General features: G+C 43.0%; 1 protein-coding gene across 46 annotated transcripts in view; it reads right to left on the reverse strand.

Annotated features, from left to right (window-relative positions):
* celf5a (cugbp, Elav-like family member 5a) overlaps positions 1-25,624 on the reverse strand; it is a 178,302-nt gene that overhangs the window by 151,945 nt on the left and 733 nt on the right. For all 46 annotated transcript variants that reach the window (XM_076087655.1, XM_076087654.1, XM_076087632.1 and 43 more), the window contains exon 2: positions 9,261-9,343. In XM_076087655.1, coding sequence (XP_075943770.1) covers positions 9,261-9,343 — 83 coding nt within the window. The remainder of the gene's footprint in view (positions 1-9,260; positions 9,344-25,624) is intronic.

Raw genomic sequence — 25,624 nt, forward strand, 5'->3', positions numbered from 1 at the left:
GTCCATGGACGGTACACCGAAGAACATGCAAGAGAATTGCTGTTTTAACTCTGACGGTATGACTTCAAGCTGGCATGACCCTGTGTCTCCCCCTTCCTCCTCTCCTCAACATTTCAACTATTCTCTCACTTCATCTCCCTCTAATCTCTCACACATTCCTTATTCACCCCCTCTGCCTCCCAAAGGCACATGGTCCAGCCAGTGAGATGTCAGCTCCGATTAGCCACATTGGGTGATGCGTTTTAAGTGTGTCCTTCATTATTGAGTGAAGTGACATGTTCTCAGCTACACATGCCTGTTCTTCCTAAACTGCCACCGTGTCTATTTGGATATCCAGTTTTTGTGAGCTAATCTTTTCTCCTCTCCCTTTCAACAAGGACACACTCATACACACACACACCCCTCTATTCAGGGCCATAGTTTATCATCCGTGTGCACATCCCTCTGCTCGCTCATACACTTTTCTCTTTGTGTCTGCGGGCATTGACACACCTGAACAAGCCTGTACAGGGACACAGATGGATTGTCAGTCAGTATCTGGGCCTTGCCTCTTGCACAGGTCTGCACTGCCATGCCCGCCGGCCTGAAATAAAACCAGACTCATCTGGTTCGGCCCCACTGGTACAGGTGATGTTTCACAGTGCCAAACTGCCATTAGATCCTCTGAACTGCACAGCATCAGAATGAATCAGACCAGCACATGTTAGTCTGGTATACAGGCAGTGACATTCAAAGTCAAAAAACAAACCTACCCCCCCCCCCCTCCCCCTCCCACACTATACACAAAACCAAGCTCTATAACCCAGATCACAGCCGTATCACATGATTGAATCACACAGACAGGCGGGCGATCGGTCTCCAGCCACAACCAGAAATAGGTAAAACAGACTAAAAATATCGGAAACATTAATAATTCAGCTTTTCTGCTAACCTGTGCATCAGAAAAAAATAGCACACTTCTCACTGTGAAGTGGCCTAATGGGTAGGGTGTGCAGCAGAGTATTTTGGTATTTCACCAAATGTCTCCCCCCAAGAGGCAGTTAGCGAGATGTGGCTCGAGCATTGGGAGGGGAAGCAGCATTGTAACGTCATAAACACTGATGTCACAGAGGGGGTCAAAATACGGTCATCTGCAACTCAAAAAAAGAAAGATAGAAAACACATTTGGGGGGTGAGTTGCTTCACATATGACAATGACTGTAATACGGTATACTGTAATGTTTGGCTGGAATAAATTAATATCCAAAAAATAAAAATAAATGAATACATTTTGCTCAGTCAGTCTACCGATACATCTTATTTACTAGTCTGCATTATTTTTACACAAACAACTCTGTAAATGCAACAAATATTTGATTGTCACAGTTTTACAACAGCATTCATTATAGCAACTAAAGGGAGAATCATTGCATATGAGAACAGTACAATATATACTGTATGAAAATGGAATTTCATGATGAAACACATTTTCAGTGGGTGTTGTTTATTCTCCAAAGGCAGGTGCAGAGTGCACATCCTGCTCTTTTTTCCAAATACCCTTGGAAGCCAATCCCCTGGGGAGAAGAAGGCTTCTCTAAATATGTGGCTAATCTACCACACAGAAAAAGGAGCCGAACAAAGGAGACATGTGTGTGTGTGTGTGTGTGTGTGTGTGTGTGTGTGTGTGTGTGTGTGTGTTAAAGGGGTACCAGAGGAGCAAATGCAAGACAGAGAGACAGAAGGTGGAAAACAAGCAACATTGTGATGGCTCCAACAGTTATCCAGTGTGTGTTTGTCTATTTCTAGCCCCTCTGCTTCAGGGGTGTGTATATTCTGTGTGTGTGTATTCTGTGTGTGTGTGTGTGTGTGTGTGTGTGTGTGCATTAGTGCGTGTTCCAAGAGTGTGGGGATTCAGATCCCTTAGGAGCACTCTGGTACAGCGGCTCTTTACTGTGCGTACATTAAACCAATATGCCATTACAGCAGATGTACACTCAAATACACAAACACACACTCAAAGGAAACTAGTTTTGTTGTGCTTACATACGGCTATTGGCACTGTAGTAATATTGTTGCGTGCCGGTGTACCCCAGTGCAACCTATATAAAAGTATGCATCACAGTGAACAAAGAAAAGTCTACTCACACAAGCACAACTGCAGCCGACCGCCAGACTTTTTATGACACCACCTGCTCCTTCTATTCATGAGTGTGATTTGACTTGGGTAATACTGTCAGAGACAGGCCAGGTCACAGACATAAAACCATTAGAGTGCGGGTATCTACGAAGCCCTCTTTATTTTCATCCCAATGCATCAACAAAAGGTTATGAAAAATAGACATCAGAGGCAGACTCCAGTAGCCTCTGAGATCAGCTGCAGCCATCCAGCTTATCGTAGTGCTGAGATCAGCTGGTGGTACGTTTCTTTATGGAGGAAACGGATGGTGTTCAAATGTTTTAACAGACATCTGGGTCCTTGCGTATGTATTTGTTAATTACAGAGGCACAGAGATCTTGCAGTGAAACCCATATAAAATATTTAAGTTCACAGTCAGACATGCCCTTGGCTGACATAAAAAAAGGAAAAACATCGTATAGGCTGGGCAGTAAAGATGCAATACAAATGTTAAAATTCATATCACACATCCCTGTTTAATTCATAGAGCAGAAAAAAAATATTTTATAGAAGAAAAGACCTTGACCATGCCTGTTTCAACTTCTACTCCACTACGATCTTTTTCTTGAAAGCACACACACACACACACATACACACACACACACACACGCGCGCCCGTTGCCCAAAGGCTTAATTCTAACGAGTCCCCTCTCCCCGACTACAAGGCCTCCAATCCTGCCAGCACCGATTGGCTTCATGCTGACCAGTCCTCTCCACCCCCACCCCCACCCCCACGCCTGCCCACACAACACAGGCACATACAGTGCACACAGAATCATACAATACACTCTTCTCATACTCCGCCAACCTTCACAGAGTGTAGCATTGAATTATTCAGCCTTTGCGGCAGCTAGGCCGGCACACGAGTCAGCTTGGCTGTAGTTGATAAACAGGTGGATAGCATGCACGCAAAAGTATGGCTGTACATGTGTTTGCATGTGTGCAAAGCCCAATGTCGAGGAATGGCTCCATCACGAGGTCGGCCCTGTACTGCTGCTCGCTGAGCTGGGCACTGGCACACATAGCCACAATAACACATACATATGCATGTAAATTCATGCACGCATAAGGTACACACAGAATCATACAATACACATACATGTGTACAAACATACAGGAATCCACGTGCATTCACACGGCAGACTAACAGGTATGTGTGCAGCACAGGGCACAGTGGCGAGACCTAGAGAGAGAGACAGAAATGGAGACAGAGGGAGACGGAGGCAATTGAGAGGGAGGGGATCTACTTAGAGTGTTGACATTGCAGGAGCCCACATGTGTGTGCCGGAGCATAATCTTCTTCCCGCTCTCATTGGGTTTTTAATGCGGGTGCTATTTCCATAAACCTGCCTCCTGAATCACAGCCAGCCTCTTACACTCACCCCAGGTCGAGCCGTACTAAAACTCAGAGTCAATGCATGCAGCACAACACATTTCCAACCCTTGCCTCTCCAAGACAATCACTGTTGTACACAATGCTAGCATGACAAAAAGGGAAGGGCGGCATGTTGTTCTGTGCTACAGCAAATAGACTTGCTGTAGCGACTGAGATTATTTCTTGGATCTGCTGGATTTGAGGAGTGAGAGGACAGAGAGTTTGAGGAGAGAGAGGAGGGGGGAGGTGGGGGATTGACGGAGGGAGATAGGTTGGGGGATAGTGTGTGAAGGATGCAGGATTTTGTCATGATGCTGAGCAGGGTGGAGTAAATCTCCTGCAAGCTTGTGTAGCGAGCTGTGAGACTCATGAGCCCACACACCAACTGCTGTTGAAACAGCTAGAGCTGCCAAGATTAATCGATATTAAATCAATCTCCAGCTATTTTGATAATAGATTTATAGGTTTGAGTCATTTTTTAAGAAAACAAAAGTCAAATTCTCTGATTCCAGCTTCTTAAATATCTCGTTTCTTTCCTCCTTTATGACAGTAAACTGAATATCTTTGAGTTGTGGAAAAAACTGGACAATTGAGGATGAAATACTGGGCTTTAGGAACAAACAACTAATCAATTAATCCAGAAAATAGTTGAAAGATTAATTGATAATCATAATAATTGTAAATTGCAGCCCTGCTCAAAACAGCTGCTGCTCCTTAACTTGCAGTGTTTCTGTTGTATATATTTGAAGAACAAATTATGCTATAAGGAATAATCAGCATCCAAGGTTATCAGCCGATGCTTAGTAAGAGAAAACATGCGAGCATGTATTCACATAGACAAAAGCACTTGTATGGTTATGTAATATAAAAAGTAGTGCATCGCCATCAGCAGCAAACACGCACGAAACAGCAAACAAATAATGTATTCGAGCCTCGCTGTCGTGGGCGGTGCGTGATCACGGCAAGATGCCATGTGCACATGTTTTTCTTCCCACCTTTACACTCTGCTATCTGTATCTACATAGGGCTGGCTGCGATGCAAAGCCAGCTTACCACACAAACACAAACATACACAGATAATAGGGCCAAGCAACACACACCTGGTAAACTGTCAGAGCTTCTCCTATTCGGTGGCCAAACTTATGTCAGGCACTCGTGTCCCCAAGGTTCCCATCACACCTCACCGCAGGAATCTATATTCCAGTCCAGTACACTTCCATTAGGCCATATTGTTAGCAGCTAATGTGTAACAGGGGGACATGGATAATAACATCCGAGAAAACAAGCACTTCTTACCGATAATAAGAGGAAACTGGGTCTGTGTTTGTATTTGTGTGTGTGACAACTAGTGCATAGTGTACATAAACATATGGCACTGTATAACAATCATTTAATACTTGAAGTAACTTAAAACTTAAAATGCAGTCCTTTAAGTTAGAATCTTTAAGGCTTAAACTACCACCCAAACCCATTTTTTCAACAATATAAATCCAATTTGTTAGCATTCTGTAATTGCCTCTCTATTTAGTAGTTTCTATTGTTTTGGAGGAGCAAACCTTTCCTGCAGAGGATTTGAAGTACATACACACACACAAGTGAATCAAAGAAAACGATCCACGTATACCTACCAGAAGTGACATGGAAGACGAAGGAAACGTTTGGTCGCGAGTACCACATTGGAAAACATGGTTGTAGTGTATTAAAACACAAATCCTCTCGACACTCGAACTGGACTGTGGATTTTAAAACGCACGTTCCATTACCAACAGTAACCACAGGTGATAGCAAATCAACCATTGGTGAAATCGTACGGGTTATTACTACTTTAAAGTATTTGAAATATTTGCTCTTGCCCAGGGACATCACAGCACACACACACGCACACACACACACACAGACAGGGTGTGAACAAGCCTTCCAGCTGCTGAAGAGTTCCAGCTCATAAAGTGTGTGCATGTTGGTGTCCATGTGTATGCGGGTGGTCTTGTTGTTGCTCTGTGTTCAAGCAAAGGGCCCTGCATGAGTTAGGTTTTACACTTTTCATACATGGTTCTACTCATTAGCAATGAGCAAAGTCCAGCAGGATTTTGGTGGTTATTTTAATTCAATAATTAATTCAAAACATTTAAAGTAAAAAGATAAGCAGGTAACCACACTGTTCCAAGCTGAGCAGCAATGCAGGGGTTAACGACAAAAACGCAGACGTTAATAACTCGTAACTCATCTCTGGAGGATTCGTAGTTTACATTAATTACAGCGTAGCCCCTGGCAAACTGCATATCAAGCAGGATTTTGCAAACAAACAACTGGCATATCTACTTACCATCAAGCAGTGAAGCAACAGGGGTCATATCACAAAAGATTTAGGAGCATGGAGGCTCAAGAGAGAGGGACAGGAGAGACGATGGGAGGCAGTCAAATGCACAAACACACATATTTTTACACACATACAGAAACACACAAAGCCCAATGCGGCATGGCATTTGTTGTAAAATGTGTCGGATGATATGTTCTTTCTTTAAATTAAATTGTTGAATACATCTCTCCCCAGCTGTTGGTTCATTAATAGGTGAGCAGGGTCTATGGGATGTTTAGGGACCCTGACAAGCTACTGTAATTGTGATTAGCTTGTGTTGTAGCTGCTTGTGTTAAGTGTGGATGCTGTAGTATAGCATGCACTCTGTTTCCTTGTTGTGTGTGTGTGTGTGTGTGTGTGTGTGTGAGTGAAGCTGAAGGAATAGGAACAGCAGAGCAGCCTCGTCTGTGAGGCCTGACACCCATCAACGTCTGGCTGTTACATTTCTATGACACGCTACTGTCTCAGGAAGAGCCGGGGGAGGATGTGGGGTGGACATCGCTGGAGATGACAGCAGGGGGGCTGAAGCGGGACTGAAAGGTACAAGGGGTTTTATTTTATTTTAGGCAAAGTTACTGAACTTGTGTGTGCATGTCAGAGATGGGTACTCGATTCTGCGCATACAGTGACTTGCGACTCGTCCTCAAAAGACTTTAGACTCGACTGAAGATTTGGAACAGTCGTTCATCGATACATTAGTACATACTTTTCCGCACTATCGATACAACTGAACCAGCTGCACTTTCTCCCTCTCAGTGCCCACATTGCTGTCTTCCCGCCACTCGTCTCGTTCGCTCCGATTGAATATAATAACTTGCAGGTCTTCGTAGTCATGTTATAACCTTCAGTGTTTCACATTAATTACCTCGACAGTCCAGGCCCTTCGTTCATAATGAACTGGAAATGTTTTTGCACTTCAATCTCGGCGGGTCAGGGACGGCTGCTCGTTGTGGGAGGAATCCCCTCGTGGGACCTCTCCGTGACAGTGCGCCAGGCCCGGCTCCAGATCGGCTTGGAGAGGCCCGGGGTGAGGGTGGACTCGCAGTTTCAACCGTGAGCTTTACGGCACCCTGTAAAGCTCATTTACCATGCATCGTGGGTGCGACTTTTTTGCCGTGTCATCACCATTCATATCTATACAACCACTGTGTTTATGATTAACTGCAGTCTTTGATGTTATTTGATAACCGTGAATGGATAAAACCATTCACATTCATGTTAAAAGAAACATGCATGTTAATCACCGGCGCTCTGCACTGTGCTCGAATGGCAGTTACCGCTGATAACACCGTCCGGATCGTCGTCGTGGAAGCGTAACACTCACCCTCCGGTTCTCACCAGGTTAGCGCTTTTAGCTCTGTCATCACTGCGATGTTAGCACCACTACCTGCCAGCCGCCGGCTCAGCCGTCTTCATGTTGAGAGCTGTGTGGAGGCAATCCCTCCGCTCTGAATTTCAAATTGAGAGCCTTTAAGTGATACTGTGTACAGTAATTATGTTTACAGAACTCTATTCGGGTTATTGTTCAACCTTCCAGAGCACAGATGATTTGGAGATCTGCTCCTCTCTAAGAACACACTAGGGGTGCCTTTGTTAATGGTCACTCTGGCACAAACTGGACCGTTTGTAAATTTGAAGCGCTGTTGGAACGTACCCTTCGGTCATTCAGAGAACCACACTCTCAGAGCAGCAGAACATACTCTGGGCCAATGTGTGAAAGTTACTTGTTTGGCATAATATTTAATAAAACCTTTAGCTAAGCTAACTGGGTTTCTGCTAACGTTAGCTATCGTCAACGTTTTAAAACGTATTTTCATATGCATGTTGTTACAGTCTGATGTCTCATCATAATCATCGTCGTCCTCACTGGCAACAAGCTCTTGCACAAGAGACATCGATAGGAAAGTTTTTCTTTCATCCATTTTATCGTACCTATGTGTTAATTCATACAGAAATAAAGGCTCCGTTTCTTCGAACAGCAGCACTCAGTCATTTAGGTGTTTTAAGCATCAGATTGGATTTACGAAACGCACCCGAAGAAAAGGAGAGTGTGCAGGCAAGAGCATCAGACTTGTTAGCGTTTATGTCTGTGCCCTCATGCCCCTCATTTATACATTCGGCCACATCAACCATTTAATCCCAGAGGTAGGTCAACCCTTACGGTCTCCCTGCCAATCTGGCAGGCGGGGATGTTATTAATGACTATGAGACGTGACAGAGAAGCGTACTAGAAAGCCAGACTATGGACAAAAACAGTGAAATAATCAGAGATTCCTCCTTCTTTAACATATTGCTGAACACTGTTATAAACTCTCATGAACACATCCTCTGGCATTATGTGAAATAACTTCTTTTTTTTCCCCCCCCCTTTCTCTGTCTTCCGTGTTATTATTCAAATGCAGAGGAAAAAGCAGGAAAATAGCGCCCTCCAGTCTCGCGCTCGGCTAATTTGCAGGATAAACGAAACAACTTGTTTTTCATGAAAGCCACCAGAAAAATGTTCAAAGTTTGTGGTAGTTGCATTTGCATGTTTAACAGAAACATGTGCCTTTTGGCTGGGTTTCTCATGCTCTGTGTCTCCTATCCGAGGGTTGGGGGTAAGGAGAGGGGAGGGGATCTTTACTTATGTTCCTCCCCGGTGCAGGCTTGATCTGACCATGTTAAGCCGCGCTGCCTCTGTGGGGAGCCACCTCTACATTCTTTCCACACTTGTGAGGATCTCACAGATGCAGCTATGCACAGGTGTACATACTCACTCGGAAATGCATTTACACTAAAACAATAACACAAATTCAGTGTTTCCCCTATATTCATTATGCATTCAAAATGATGAGCGCCGCTGCTAAAATTTCACACGTTCATTACGATCTTATGCTCTCGTGTTTCGCCGAGTGCAGGGCTTAGGCTCTCCACAAACACACACACACACACACACACACACACGCGGAGCAGAGCAGAGGGGACTCAGGTCGGGGAAGATATTGACGTCGGTTTGGGTTACAAAACGACTCTGTAGTAAACAGCACGCTAACGTGCTGACAGATTCAGTTTTTCGGGGGTTTTATTCAAGCCAGACCAAATAAATTTCCATTCATTCTATGCTATTGCTTCATAAGTGTGAGTCTGAGTGGGTCTAATCAATGCTGGCAATATCGCCTGGAGAACGGACACATGGAAAAGTTGCAACTGGGCCTTCAAAAGACTGAGCTATTGATTGAATGCTGTCCAACGTGTTTTTCATCTCTGGGACTGTACGAGGAGCACGCCGGCTGGTGTGCGGCCGGGTGCAGATGGCATGGCCGACCACCATAGAGAGAGACGGGCGAGAGTGAGAAGAGGAGGAGAGAGAGACAGACCGAGAGACAGACACTTACCCCTGGCAGTGTTTTCTGTTCATGGAGGGCGTTCTGGGCTTTGATGGCCGACTCTCGGGCGCAGTAGGTGAGGAATGCGCAACCTGCAACAGAGCCACACCACATAGCAATGTTATTAGGATTACACTAAACAAGAACAAAATCTGAATCAAACAAACAAAAACAATGGAGAAAATATTTTTAAAATATTACAAAAAAGACGCAGCACTTTCAAAGAAATATCAACTAAGAATATTAGGACAGTGATACAATTACAAAGCATTTCAAATAGAATGTTTGAGCTGTTTCAATATTAAAGATGTACCAATTGCAATTTTCCGGATTTCCGATTTTTTTTTAAAACTGATGTGCAGATTTAGATTTTCTTTCTAAGAACTATAACTTACAACAAGGCTAGAGTGTAACTTTTTTCACCAACAATCACAGAAAAGAAAATGTAAATCATCCAACCAAACCAACCAAAAATTCTGAATGTTTTCATTTGACTTTGTTAAAGTTCTTGGCTTTAGTAGTTTTATTTAAATATTGTAAGCTACCTCCGTCAATGTTAGCTGTTTAGCACTGTGCTGTCGACAGACGAGCTGGTAACTACAATTATTCTGTGCAGCATTTATGGGAATGAACTACAATATAATAAGTGATTAAGTTATTTGTTACAAATGTTTTTTACGGTTGTTTCTCCACGGCTTATTTTTCCACGACTTGCAGTTGTGACAGATTGCGAGCTTTATGTCTTCTTCAGTCTCGCTGAAGAACTTCCACACCGAGACATGTTGTGTGTCTGTGACATTACAGTCTGTGCCGCGTTACAACCATCATGCGGCGGCAGCACACATCTTTAAATACGACGGGCAAAATATGAAAATATGAGACTGACCGGCCGGTCCCCGATCATAGCCAATCAGGTGAAAACTGGCATCTCTAAATATAATGATTTCTTATGTGCAGAAATTGAACGTGCAGGGTCTTGTGAGTTAGTGAAAACAATGAAAACAGGGCAAGGAATCAGGCTACATATGGCAAGCGGAGAGGAGAAAAAAACAAAACCACAATAAAAAAGGTAGGAGATGAGCTGAGAATTCTTTGGATGAATTGCCAGGCCTGTCCAGCCTCCCCATCCCTAGTGCCATGTCCTGTCAAAAGCTCCTCGTAGCCTGGCCAGCGTCCCCACCCTGAACAGTTGTGACAGCAGCGGAGACAAAAGAAACTGCAGGAGAGTATTGGGGGGGAGCAAAGAAGGGATGAGATCAGCGTAGGAATGGAGGAAGGAGGGAGATAGTGCCAGAGAAGAAGGGAGGACGGGAGGGGGTGTTAAAACTCTCCAGGGTGAGTGCTGCCATGCGTGCACACACACACACACCACATCTGTCAAAATCACTGAATACATAAAGAAGAGAAGAAAAGAGCAGAAGAGAAAAGAGGAGAGAAGAGGCAGAGAGGACGAGAGGTGGAGAGAAACCAGATGGAGTATTGAGGCAATCATTTTCCCCCTGACTCTCTGAATAAATAGATTTGCTTGTGTTCTATTAATGAGGTTCATATGGGTTACCATGCATCATATTTCTGCCACTCTGAAGATGGTTTATTAGCAGCCACTGCATTTTGGATCTCATTTCAACAGCCAAATGTATTCAGTGGGTGGTGATGTATTAAGAGTCTTTACACAGACAATATTCAAATTCGTTTTCATTGTTGTGTATGAGATCACTTTAACCACTCTAAACATTCACCATCCATTTTTGTCGTGTGCTCGTTCATGTGTATCTTTTAATGCCATTTCAGTGACCCTTGCACTTTGGCTATGTCGCCACTGTAACCTCAGGACTGCATCAAAAAGGAGGGCTAAAATGTCATGTCAGTCACTGATCCATTTATTGACCCGTAACCTGTTTTGCATTGATGCTTTAAGCCTAAGGTGTCGCCAAATGCGTTCATGTGGCTGCAAACCTCCCCTTGTATATACAGAAAGGATAAGACCATTCCATGAAGCTCCGCCTTCTGTTTGGGACAGTCGGTCTGCACCCTGCCATGCCTTTCAGTATGAGAAAGACAGATAGTGATGGAGTCTGTCCAGGGTTGTGACCTTTGAGGTGGCTGACTGTAGCATTGGTGTCGCGGTGCAGCCCTCCTCATAGCCTCCCTTGTCCCAGCAACCCTAACCTAATGATTTCCGATGGCCACCAGCCAAATCATTCAATCACTCACACTGCTGTCTCATTCCCTCTCTCTCTTCAGCTTGTAAAAAAAAAAAAAAATAGAAAATTCCAAGACTGCGGAAATGTCACTGTAGTTTTGGGTTTGTTTGTTTCTCAAATGGCTGAGGGTAATAGGAGGGAATGGCTCCATTTTGGTGCTTGTTTTCTCTCTTTTTCACTCTCTCTGGGCTTGTTGTTGTTGGTTTACTTGACAAACGCTGGCCCTATCTCTGAATAAGCAACAAGTATTTTGCATCACAATCACAAACACAATTCATTTGTGTAATGCATCGGGCATTGAGAATAAATTAATAACAAACCACAACACTGGCAAACAAAAGGGAAACATGAACTCCATTTAAATGTGATTCTGTGCTCTTTAATGTATGGCTTAATAAGAATTTCCAGGCCACAGGCGAAAAAAGCTTTAACAACTCCATAATTGGAATCCAAACACGTACAAATTGCCAGTGCTGCATTGCATACCAAGTGCTAAAGTGTGAGGGGGGGGAGCATGATGAAATTGTTTGAAACACAACAAAAAGCCGGTGTAATCGGAGCCTGCTGACACAGCAATGGGGTAAGCCTTCCCATTGTGAGGCGATGATCCTCTGCATCATCTGATAGAAACCTAAAACAGCCTTATCTCACACATTGATTTCAGCTCCAAAGAGGAGAAATCCCTTCACTCCTGTTTGCTCCCTTTCCCTCCTCTCTCTCCTCCATTCCCGACTTCTTCCTCTTCGTCAATGCCAACTCCACTCCTCTCGTCTCTTATTTCTTGATGATATATTTTTTTAAGTGTGTGCGGTGTGTGTGTGTGTGTGTACTGGGGGAATAAAAGAGGGCTGAGTCTCTCCATCTCCACTGTGTTGAATTGGCATGTAATTAACGAGTCTTACATGGGGGAGAGAGAGAGAGAGTGAGTGGGCGAGAGAGAGAGAGAGAGAACGTTAGAGAGAGTGAGTAGTGGAGGATACTGTGTAGCTTTGGTGACAGCAGCCATTTACATTCACCATGGCTCAGGCTCTCCATTACCAAAATCCTGTGTGTGTTTGCTGCACAGTAGGACTGTATTGTACTAATTGTTTTGTCACGTTTGGAGGCCCTATTGATAAAACCCATGGATACTCGCACACAGACATGCTCATCTGATCCTCTTACCGTGTGTAAGCACTTGTTTCAGGCACACTTATTCAATTATATATTACATACTAAGAGTATATATTCTATTAGTTACAACAAATGGATCAGCAACTGGTATCGGCAGCAAAAAAAAACATGATGGGGGCATCTCTAAAATTTATATTTTGCTTCCTTTTTTCTGCCAAATTGTATTTCGTATAAAAAAGATAATGTTTTTCCAACGGTTAAATTCTTTATTTTCTGAGGTGTTTCTCGAGTGATATTCTCCTCCAGCTAGAATTTGTTTTTCTGCAGCTGTGAGCAGCTCCTTACGTTCCTTTGTTTGATTTTGAATACAAACTGTCATTTCATCATGCACTACACAATCAAAACCTGCTTAATATCACATTATATTCAGCTCTCTACCCAGCTGTCACATGAGCAGATACACATAAACACTGGACTTTCACACACAAACGTACAACGTAAGTGCAAGTTTCACTGTGCTCACCCTCTTTTTCACACACACACACACACACACACACACACACAAAGACCCAAACGCTTATGAAACACAAGCCTCAATCACCACTGTTTAAGAAACCTATTCGGCAAACAGAATATTAATATTGGACAACTCTGCAAAAATCTTGTTCTGCGACCAATATTGTTAAGGCATGGTCACGGCTATGAAAATGAAACGCAGCTCTGAGAGTAAAATCACTATCACAGTTACAGTAAAATATAGCCAACATTAACATCAACACTCTTACTTTTCCCTGAGAAGCAATATATTCTTACTGGTAATGAGGAAGGAGCATAGGGCTTTTTTGGTCACACATCAGTTTTCATGTACAAAATTCCATATCAGGCGCATAAGCAATGTTCCCGGTGAAAAACAGTTTGATACTATTGATATTTTTTCCCCCGAACGTAAACACATTCCAGTTCCTCATTAAATCCAACTATAATTCAGTATATAACTGTTGGGGTGCACCGTCCTATCACTGAGGTAAGAAAATCCCCTTAACCCTCACTACCTTGCATGATGCAAAGCCAGAACTTACTATCATTTAAAAATTGCCTTGCAGGACAATTATGAATACAAGCACAAAATCAATTCTCTCGGAAAAAATACATCAATCAATGTAAAAACTTTTATTATAATTAACCTTCACAATAAACACTACAATCTACTACACGTACACAGAAGTTGTCCCAAATTGATACTAAAGAATGGAAGATATAAAACATCCTTCTTTGTAAATAAGAATGATGAAACTAGTGCAGACATGACTGACAAAACGTCCATGTTACCTGAGTAATTGCACACACACACACACACACACACACACACACACACACACACACACAGCTTGCATTAACTCCTTAAGAGTAAGCTAACGCTAACGCTAACTGCTCCCTTGACTAACACTATCTTAAGTCCCCCTTTAGCATTGTTTGCTAATGGCGTACAGTTTATTTATTTATTTCTTGTTATGACTCACCAACTTCGGCGAGCTTTCACAGGACGTATTTTGTTGAACGGATCCTCCTCAGCACACAACTATGAACTAGCTGCACCGTAGAACCTTACTTTACATTCTGCAGTGAAAAATAACTGTTTTATCAACATTTCCGTCAGCTTTTGTATCGTTTGTCGTCGTCTCTCCACAACCCTGAGCTCTCTCGCACTCGCGAGCCTCGCACACAGGCGTCATCTGATTGGCTAATTCTCGAATTCAAAGTAGCTTTATTGGCAACAATGTTGCGTTCGAACGTATTCTTCCTTATTGTCAAAGATAAGTTACAGATTGTTGACATTGCGTTTTACCCTCGAAAACAAAATATATACTTACAAGATAATGAAATTCAATCGATTTTTTTCAATAGATCATATAAGATAATAAACTTGTTTGAATTGAATTGTTTTTTCTCTCTTGCCAATAAGAATGCCAAAAAGCCAAAGCGGTTTTTGACCAGTGAAATGCTTTAAAAATGTAATATAAGTATGTAATGTATGTAAATAATTCATAAATTAAAAAAAAGTCTTTATCAAGAATAATAAATGATGATGCAGACCATCTTATAAGTATGCCCCATTTGTTCCAGCAGTAATTGCCTTCTCCTTTAACAAATCCAAGTGCTCGCTCTCAAAGACGGATACATCTGAAAGTAATTTATTAATCACGGCAAAGCCCTTTGCACCATTAGTTTTCGTTCGTTATCCATATTCATATCAAACTTTACTCTGGGAGTGGTTGTTCTTTTAACAGTGCATTTTTTTCTGGGTCTTCAATTTTTCTTTGGCATTTCACAAAACACTAACTCATCAGTTAATGATATTTATATAGACTAAGTAGGACCATGGAGAGATTAATTTGTGCCTGCCATATAGCGACTGACAGCTACAGGCTGTGACGTCAACTGCAGGAGCTCAATATATTTCTACATTGGCATAAATCGTGTATTGCAGAACCGTCAAACATGAATGCAATTCCAAAGAGACAGGGTTAGTTTAAACCACAAGGTCTCTCTTTTCCCTCCGCCTCTTTGCTCCCTTTTCTCCATCTCCTCGCCCCAGAGGAGCCAAACTGCCCCAGTGTTATGAAAAAAGTTTGAACTCGCTCTCAATGTGGCATTTCCTTGGCCAGAAAGTGTGCAGGTAGCAGAAACCAAGCCAGTCTTGGCACTAGTCTTGCCTGCTCCCTCACACATCATTTGCGCTCTTTGGAAAATGCTATCACTGTGGGTAGATTACTTGCTTACTTCATTTACTGCCATGTGGGGCTCCGGGGGAACTGATAGCCTTTCGGAGGGGTCGGATGCTGAAACACACATCATCAGCACTGATACAATGTGATTATGACCTGAATCATTGCCAGCCATGGAGGCAGGAGTCTCAGTGGCGCAGATTGACCGTGAGGGGGGGGTAATCAGTCCGGTCTCGGAGAAGCTTTTAACTCATATAATCACTCCCTCACCTTTGAAAAAAAGATCCCCAATCTGTTCACACACTCAAACAGTCATGGCAATGTTCAGGGAGAAGGACTACGAATTGAAGGAGGACAGACAGAGGTATGATAGAGAAGAGCTGGAGCATGGAGTTGGCAGGGACTTTCCAAAATGCTCTCACTCAATGTTCTGACAACAATATTTTCTCTGCCCAGGCCTAATGGGCTTGTAATGAGCACTGTAATATAAGCAGTATAGCCTAGCGTAACCTGTAAACCTTAATTAAGTCAGACAGACACCTTAAAGGGAGCCGGCGCCTGTGCTCAGTCACCATCTCATGATCCTGAAGCTGACTACACTCTTCCATCACTCCTTCATCAATCACTCCATCCCTTCATCTCCGCTACATCCAGCTCCAAATCCTCTTCCATTTCTCCTTTCACTACCCCTCCTGTCATTCCCTCACCTTGAGCAATGTCCGGGGGAGGATGAACGTCACAAGGCGCTGAGGAGCATCGATGTCCATCATGAGGGGCAAGAAATAGTCCCCGGACCCTCCCTCGTATCCTCTTTGACCCCTGAGTAGGAGACCTCAGCCATTGATTTGTTGCTATACTCGCTCACATAGACTGCACTGGCCCCCGAGCAGCAGTCAAACGGATCCATAGGCAGCACGTCCCAAAGGACTGCCTGTGTGCTGGTGCGAATGTGTGCATTTACAGAACACATGCGTGCGCGTGATGCGGTGCGGCGTGCATTGCCTAATGAGTGTGACGAATGCAATAAAATTCTTCCTGAGAGGCCCTGTGTATTGTTTCAGGATCATTACTGGGGCAAAGAAGCCATCGTAACAATGGAGAGAGATAGACTTTTGCACTCACAATCTGAGGTTAATTCTCTCAGGGCACAAGTGGCTCCTCATATATAATCCAAATGTAGAGTATTTCTCTCACAAGCTGACACGGGGCGTGGGCATTGCTGCATTAGGAAGGCTGACAACAGTAATACAGTTCCAACTAGCTCCTGACAAAGTTCCTGAGATCATGCCTCTTGGCGGTGGGTGCAGTTTCCAGAGGTGACATGATAGATTGCAACTGACCGCCCATTCCCAAGTTGGCCAGAACTCTTTCAATATGTGGTTCTGTATAACAGTTAAGATACGGCGTTTGGCATCCTCCACCGTACTGTAGTCTTTAAAGTTATCCTTGGCTTGTGTGGACTGTCTGTGCACTTCATCCCTCTTCTGCTATTAAAGCCGGGGCCCGATCTATAAATACATCTAGTGGCCTGCATCCCTGATGAGCAAGCTAATTGACACTGTTAATGGATGGAGTTTCACAGAGCTGTAAATAATGTGTAGGTTCACACTTACTGCCTCCTGCCGTGTTACGTCTGGGAGGGCAACAGGAGTTTACCTGCCAAGTCCCGTCTCAGCTGCCCGTTGTCCCAGCCTCCCTCCCCCAGCCAAGTCTGCTCCGGCCAGGGGATTTATACACAAATCAATATAAGGTTCCCCCCACCCCCACCAGTCAAAGACAGAAAACTGCATTTCCTCTTTTTCATGTACTGTAACAACCTCTTGGAAAAACAAACAAGACCAGGCAAAAGGAAATAATAAAATCACTTTCAGTTGGCTCACGCCCATTGCCTGCCGCTCTACTGTATATAGTACAACACAGCGCACCATGCTTCATTTAATGTAACCGATTGACGTATTTGATGCAATAGAGTGCTGCAGAAATGACTTTGACATTTTTGCACTTCGGAGTTTTCAGTTAGATGCCTGAAATGAGGCCTTCGGTTAACACAAGCTTTAACGTTTTGCTCTACTATATCAAATATATGCAATTTTTACTTCTGCTGATTGCATTCACACGTCAAACATCATAAAACTGGTGTTCATTTGTGAAGATTATGATGCTGAGCAGAACATATAAGTATCATAAACTTGTGTTTGCCACAGAGATAATCCCATTGGCTTTTTGTGGAGGGAACCAGTGGGGTGTTAACTTCCGGGGGTTTGGCCTACAAAAATACGTCCTCCCTGCAGCACTCTATGCTAACGATGCTTGTCCTCTTTTGAAAGGTGAAAGGCATATAAACCTTTGAGACGGATCAATTGATCATAGCGAAGCCACAATCACAGCTGACTGGCAGCTGCAAACTGACTGCGGACTAAGAGACGGATCAGGTTTTCAGTCACTTTGATTTTACAAATTGAAAGATACCTTTAAAGACAGCGCTTCAAAGGCCCAGAGGTGCTCGGATGGAGTGATTGAAAGAGGAATGAGTAAGAAAGACGTGAGGAGGAAAAAACACACAACCCACAATACCACACACACACACACACACACACACAGATTATTCTTTGTTATGCTGCTAAACACAGACCACCTTGAATGAAACATTACTTGCACACGTCTTTATACGCAAAATTATAATGAGTCCCCTGCTTCTTATAGCTGTTCTTTCTATTCAATGAATGTACCGAATGGAGCACAGCATGAAAATAAGACTTTGTGTACTTGTCTCAGCTTTCTTTCTTTCTGCCTTTGTCTCAAGACACTAATTGACACTAATGGTCTGACTAATAAGCAGGCATCAGGGTGTTAATTGCATTGACGTATATTTCCTAGTAACCAAATTCAGCCCGAAGGGTTCCATAAATCTATCTTCTTTCTATCCATCCATCCATCCATCCATCCATTCATCTATCTATAGCTCAGAAGAATGGCAAAGAAAGAGCTCTGAAGTGAACCCAAAGAGCAGATGAAACAGATATGAGAGTCCATCAGCCATTAATTAATTTGAGTAGTCTTTTTTAATTAAGCCAGATCCACCGTTGAATGGGGAACCACAGAACGGGTGCCATGTTGGAACTCGTATAAAGTCCGCACACACTGCTTAGTCAACCAAATTGTAACATTTGATGATCAAAAAAGAAACACAAATTCCATCTTTCATCTGTGTTTTCTGCACCGTTTGGCACACAAGTTGCTTGTATCACACACACAAAAAATAAATAAAGAAAAGTGGATGCGATACATCTCCGGTACAAAGCCCCGGACCAGTTTGTGTCTCTGGCGATAAAGCACAGAGACTGTTAGCTACAGCGGGGCTGCTACAGCGGGGAAAGATAGATGGAAGGAGTGAGGGGAGAGATGGCTGCGTGATGGAAGGGACGGGGGCGTGAGGAGAGAAAGGACGGGGGGGGGGGGGGGGGGGGGGAGACGCTGGAAATGATGGGGACATGCAGTCGCCCACAGATGCTCCCTATGTCTCTCCCTCATTCTCTCCCTCCTTTTGAGCACAGTGTGGGAGAGTGGCCTTTTGGGGGAGGCTGGCAGGCAATCAGTGATGTCATGCCAGCAGTGCAGTGATGGCAGCTTAACCTATTTTCGGAAATACCACAGAATTTCTATTTATAACCGTGCTGAGCAGCATGTATCTTCACACATCCCTCACGGACCTGAGCATTCATAGACACTTTCCAATCTCAAATGTGTCTTCATCACAAATTGGGGATTGCTTAATATCTGTCGGAAAAAGCTCTTGCTGCTGATCATGCTGTTTATCATAATTACTAGTTTGGGAGGTATTTCCTATGTTGTCAACTTTAGCATCATTTAGTTTGTTGTTACAGCTGATATGAGCATTTCTATTGTTGCTTACATTGGTAATGTAGGAATAATAATAGCCGTAAGTCGTAGTTTTTGCAGTTGCAGCAGCGATAGTAATATTGGAATAAGTATTACATTTGTCACTAGAGGGATTTTCCCAAAATGTTCAAGTGATTTTTTTTATTTTTTATAAATCTGCCACACTTGGCCTCTGCACCTCCTCCATCCCTCTCGCCCTCCGGTGTCCAAGCGGCTCTCTCAATCTGACAGAGGGATCCTCCATGTCCCGAGCCGAGCCATCACTCTACTCTCCCGCAGCCTTGGGATAAAAGCAGCTATTTGTTTCTGCATCTCTGACAAACACTTCATCTTCCCCCCCCCCCCCACCCCTCCACTTATCCATCTGTCTATTCATCCATTGTTCTGCGCCCATGTGTCTGTCTGTCATTTGCCTTGTGGGGCCTGCCGCATACATGGGCCGTCCTTCCCTGTCCAATTCGGTCGAGTGACGGTGCTAAGTCACATCGACGTGTACGACATTTATGCATTGTATATTCACACCAGCAACAAGGGCTCAACCATTTGGCAATCGGAGAGATGTGACAGCTTGACTAATCTGTGATTGTTTTTTTGGCCAAAACATGGGGGTTAGCGAGCCCTCCAAGGGCACAGTACTATAAAGGCAAGACAAATAACTTATTATTTTCCAGGCTTGTACAAGGCTTTATCGCATGAGTTCTCCTGAACCATTCCAAAATGGAGAGGGATTATCACAAAACATTGCATTAAAATCTCCTCTCTCCCCTCTCCCTTGTTATTTCATTTTCCATCTAAAATGAATCTGTGCCCAGCCAGGCTCAAACACAACATTAAAGAGCTCATGCTATTTTAACAGAAACTGCCAACCCCCTCCTCTCCTGCTTCCCCCCCCCCCCCCCCTCTGTGCATTTATACCCCCCTCATAAGAGTACACTCCGCTCTGTAGGCAATGGCACTCTCTGCTAAGCTACCCATACAAAATAGATAGGCTTCCATCCCTCTATTTAGACTAAGGAAATAGCTGTGACCTTAGTGCATGACCAGGAAGGCGCTACGCCTTCACCGACTCTACCTTTAGAAGAGAAATGTGACCAAAAATAATTCAACCCCAAATCCTCACTTTATAATTTGAAATGGCTGTTGGCACCGCCACAAAGGACTGAATGAAGTTCCCCAACTATTTCTATAAATTCAAATGTACTTTTCTTGCTAAATCGAATATATTAATAATATTTCTAGACCAAATGTTTAATAGAAAGCACTCCATTCTAAAACATCATTGGTCTTTTTAAAAAGACTTTTGCAACACATTTACAACATTATTATATCGGAGAAACAATCATATCATTAGAGCAATGAAGCACCTTTTAAAGGATCTCTAACCCTGAACACCAGTGCCATTATAGTCCCACCTCCAAACATGACACTGTCCACAATCTAAAACAAACCGGCACAGAGCTTCATTCAATCCATTTAATGACATACAGAGGTAGTGTATGGTTTCATAAACCAGTGTCTTAGTGATGGAATCGGTCCATGTTTTCCCTTAGATCTCACAGTACATCTGCTCATATATCTATCCCTGCTCCAGGCACCTATTAAGAGCAAACATATTCCAGAAAGGTCACGGAATGACGGCACTTCCAACATACTGAAAGCGTAATGTACTGCGAGCCATAATGAATGTTGCATTGGTGCAGGAAATCAATCCGTTTGAAAGGCTCTCTCGGGCGGGGATTAAGGGGAAAGGAGTGGAGACAGAATAAAAGCCAGGTGAGTCGTGTGGACACTAACCTCCAGCGGAGCGCGGCCTTGTCGGCGTCTGAGATTGGCAATCTCCTTGGAAAACCAACAGAAAAGTGGAGCAGAGAGAGGGAGGCAGCGCTCCTCATCCTGGAGTCAAGGCCCATAAGCACCTGTCAGTACCCGTTGAGCTGCTGCATCTTTTATGAGGAAAGCCTTGTTGCTTATTACAATATTTACAGACGTTTAAAGATTGCAAGCGTTGTTACTGCATTAGCTTGGCTCGGTGGCCTGCGCTCACTGGCCCTGGCAGAAGATTTTATTCCAGATTTGTTAAATCGAATCGCTGCACACGACTGCAAAGGAGAGCGAGACTTGTTTTTCCTGTTCGCATATGGAATCAAATCCTTCTTAAAACCTTTATGAAGCCGTTTAATGTCATAAGCAACGATATACCGGTCACACTGGCAAAAAGCCTGTATGCTCCACTGATGTCTGTTAAATCAGTAATATCATCACAGAGTGTTGTGTACGTACCGTCCATGTCACTTCTACAGCTCTGTTTATAGTCTGTAAGTGAATTTATACCATCTGTTTCCCCAGGGGGGATGCTGTCCTACAGCAGTGCCGTGATCTTTGACACTTTCCATAAGGCACACACAATATGGAGACGTGTGGATGCACTCTCACTTCCATCATGTCAAAGCAGAGAGAGAGAGAGAGAGAGGCTTCAACAGACCAGAGCTCAGTTTAATCAATGCTGCCGCCTTTCAGGTATCATTTCATACATGAAAACTGCAGTCTCATATTACAGCAACGGCATATCATTTTGGTTTGATGCATATGCTATATTCCGACTATTCCTGTTTCCTTAATTTTCTCTCTTTTTTTTTTTATTGGGAGGGCAACCCACAGAGGGACGCTATCCATCAGACTAGCTCAGAGGCAGGAAAAAAAATACAAACTCGAATAAATATTTCATTAGATTATTCTGTGATTTAATGTGCTTTTGCTTGGCTGAGGGTCTACGGCAATATCTTCTGTCCATTTATAAACGCATTAACACAATGACACCCGAGACTAGCTTGATATTGATACCCGCGCTGAGTTGGCCGGCAGATTGAAGCAGCGTTAGGATTGTTTCGTCTGTCTGTCTGCTGTGCTGAAACACACCTGCAGTCTTTCTCTGTCATCTGAGCTCACGTTACTTAACCGTACGAGGGAAGATTAGTTAACCAAACTCATCGGATAAAATCTGTCCGGACAAATGGAGCTAATTCAGCAGAAATCTACACTGAAACCGATTCAGCATCGAGGGCTTTTCATGTATACATCCACTTATGCAAAGCAAGACTGTCAATTTCAACAGGAAGATGGACGGGAAACAGCAAACTGAACACATGAATAAACTAAGACTACAGATGAAAGCCTTGGTTCATATGCATGTGCATAAACATGCCTTCTGCATGTGCTATAAGTGGAAGCCAATTAGAGTCAAAGGGAGAAGTTTTCACAGTCTGTGATAAATTCAACATCAGGAAATCCTCCACCTATTAATACCAATTGGGCGACAATAATTGGCAGGCCATCGACAGCGTGGGCAGAATTAATCATTTGAAGAGGCAGACTAGACTGGATTTTTAATTGGCAGAGGCAGCCACTGTTTAGGGAGGCAACCAGCTGATCACCCGAGAGACTGCTGCTTCAGACAATACACATTTGCTAATCCTCTTGAGTCAAGTTATTACGGCCATGCATTATTATCACGCTTTACAAACTAATTCCATGTTTTCCCTCATGGATTACCAAGGGGGGAAAATAGTTGCATAAGAAAAGAGGAAATAATAAACACACAAAGCGCAATGTGGATGACATGGAAATCAAAATGACAGATGGGTGCAGTGACTACAAATGCACGACACTTAGAATGAAGAAAATAATGTGTTTGTGTGTGTGTGTGTGTGTGTGTGTGTGTGTGTGTGTTTATCCCTCTGTCCATCAATGTATTTGTCCGTCTGAATGTGCCTATTTGAGGGTGCCATTACAGTTTACTCATAATCCTTTTCTGCTTATTAACATGATTAACTATAAAATCACTTCATCAGAGATCACTGACACATTAGGGTTTGATTATGTATTGTTAATGGTGTGGCCTGGAGTCATTACATTTCAAACCATTTGACTGAACGGCGTTTGTTGTTTGTTGTATTTGTTGTAAGTTATTGTATAAAGGTAAAACAAATCACTTTGAGAAGAACATTTAGGATTAAGTTTGTATAATACTTGTACTCAGATCAGAGAGATTACCTCATCGATCTACATGTAAACATGCTAACATTTGGGATCTTTCGGTTTTAATTTAACTGAATAAACAAAAGTCCTGATTGACACACAGTAGAATCAAAGTTCACAGGATTGTTTTCACACTATTATAAAAAAGGGAATTTCACTTTGTTCCACAGCTCTTTACAATTTGAGTTTTGCATTTCATACTAACAGGCGACCTGAAAAAGAGATTGTTTCACTGAAAACAAACATTTCTCATTTAAATTTCATACAAAGATTTGTTTTCAGTTTGTTTAACTTTACCACCAGAGCATGAATGATGTAATGTAGCTGTATGATCATATTAATTTGTGATAGTTATTATAATACTATGATGACAAAAAAACATCTAGGTGAGCAAATAAATCACTGTATTTATGCTAAGCTACTACTAACAATAAACCACTGGATTTATTCCACAGCTGTAATTGTGTCAGATATTTCACTTGGATTATACAAAGATCTATCAAAGCTCAGTTTTCTATCAATGGAAATACATCGAAGAGCCTAAATTGTCTTTCCCCTGCCACCACGATCAGACGACAATCACTTAAGAGCTAAATGCTGCAATCATTATGCAACACAGGGCAATGTTATTTTAGAAGACGTATGCACACACATGCACACGCAAACACGCTCCGAGGACTGCCAAATGAGTGCTGCACTGAAGACATTGTCCTCCCTTCTACACACCAACAATATCAGCTCAAGAGATGCGGCTTCATGAAATATGGCTAACAGCAGCTACGATAGCACAATCGAATGGAACAGTACATCCAGTGTGAACCCTCACATCCTGTGAGGGTTTTGATCCAAATATGATCGCAGAGCAGATATTTTAGATCACCAGCTAATTGCATATTTTTTCCCATTCCCTTCTATTACTTGTAATATCACTCATCATAATCTTATCTAAAGTTATTTGTGTGTTGCAATCCTGTGTCTTCTAAAGTCAATCCCAGAATGTCAATCATATGTTGAAGTCTGTCTTTGATCGGGCCTCGATGGAAGGGCTTTGTGACAGTTATGGACAAACCTTTGCAATGGTTACGAATTTCATATCTTTTGATGGTGATTCTATATGTCATAGGGGCCATTGTTTGCAATGTTTGCAAATGGCATTTACATTAGTGTCACAGATTGTCGTTTGTCTTTGTTTTTTCAAATGTCACCGCAATAAAAAGCTTATCTCCATTACTAACATCCCTCACATATCAACATCCGCTCTGCAGGAGTGCTAGATGGGGAATACAATGGGGAGGAATTGAATTGAGAAAGACTTTTTTTTTTTTTTTTTACCAATAATGTGACAAAATGAAAGTTGTGTTTTTGGTCTGCGACATCTATTTGGGCAGATTTAGAAACACGGAGGTGAAAGCACACTTTAAACCGTAGACGTCATGCAGATGGACAATGTTGTCCAAAGGACAGTCTTTCTGGTTCTTCTCTCTTTGAATTATGATTCAAATGTTAAAATTATGATGACAATGAAAACAATAATTATGGCACTGCTGGTCACAGTCATTATTATCATGGAGGCGTAAATGTCACTGTGATGGTTTCAACCACTAAAGTTTATGGTTATTGTCCAACCTGGCTGTTTGCTAATGTCTTCAGAAAATCAAAGTTGGTTGAAAGTGGTGACGATTACGGTGATGGTGATGATGATGACGATGACGTCTACACTGCGTGGATCGACTGCGTGACGTATTGCGAAATGGTTCTCCCGCACCCAGACAGTGATCTAGCCTACACCTTTGATAACCAACTTCATTATGGAAGGAGGAAGTTTCCACTGTGTGTGTGTGTGTGTGTGTGTGTGTGTGTGTGTGTGTGTGTGTGTGTGTGTGTGTGTGTGTGTGTGTGTGTGTGTGTGTGCGCGCGCGCGTGTGTGTGTGTGCCGACTGGATCTACACCCTCCACCTCCCGTTTCAGCGCGAGCAGCGCCGCGTCGCTCCCCAAACTCTCCGCGCCGACGTCCGTCATCTTGCGTCAGCTCTTGCGCCCCTTTTTGGAAGACGTTCGGTGGCACTTGAACTGATTTCGCTGTGTGTCGAGTTTGCACCCAACGCAGCCCCATTCGCACATGGGGAGACGTTAAAGAAAAGCCGATGGGATGAATAAATGATGGCGTCCCTCCGCAAAAAAAAAAGATGGGACTGGCATGGGAAGGCTCTTTAAAAATGCATCCTTTCCAAGCGCCTCTGCCCCACTTAAAGAGCGTGTTGAGAAAATAGCAATACAGAACATGACACACACACACACACACACACACACACACATACAGTTTATCACCCCATCATATCATTCATGACACTTCAAGCGCTACTAATAATTGTAAAAAAAAAAATTGCTTGTCCAG

This window comes from Anarhichas minor, unplaced genomic scaffold, assembly GCF_050575085.1.
Source record: "Anarhichas minor isolate MPS153535 unplaced genomic scaffold, ASM5057508v1 ptg000010l, whole genome shotgun sequence".
In the NCBI taxonomy this organism is placed as follows: domain Eukaryota; kingdom Metazoa; phylum Chordata; class Actinopteri; order Perciformes; family Anarhichadidae; genus Anarhichas; species Anarhichas minor.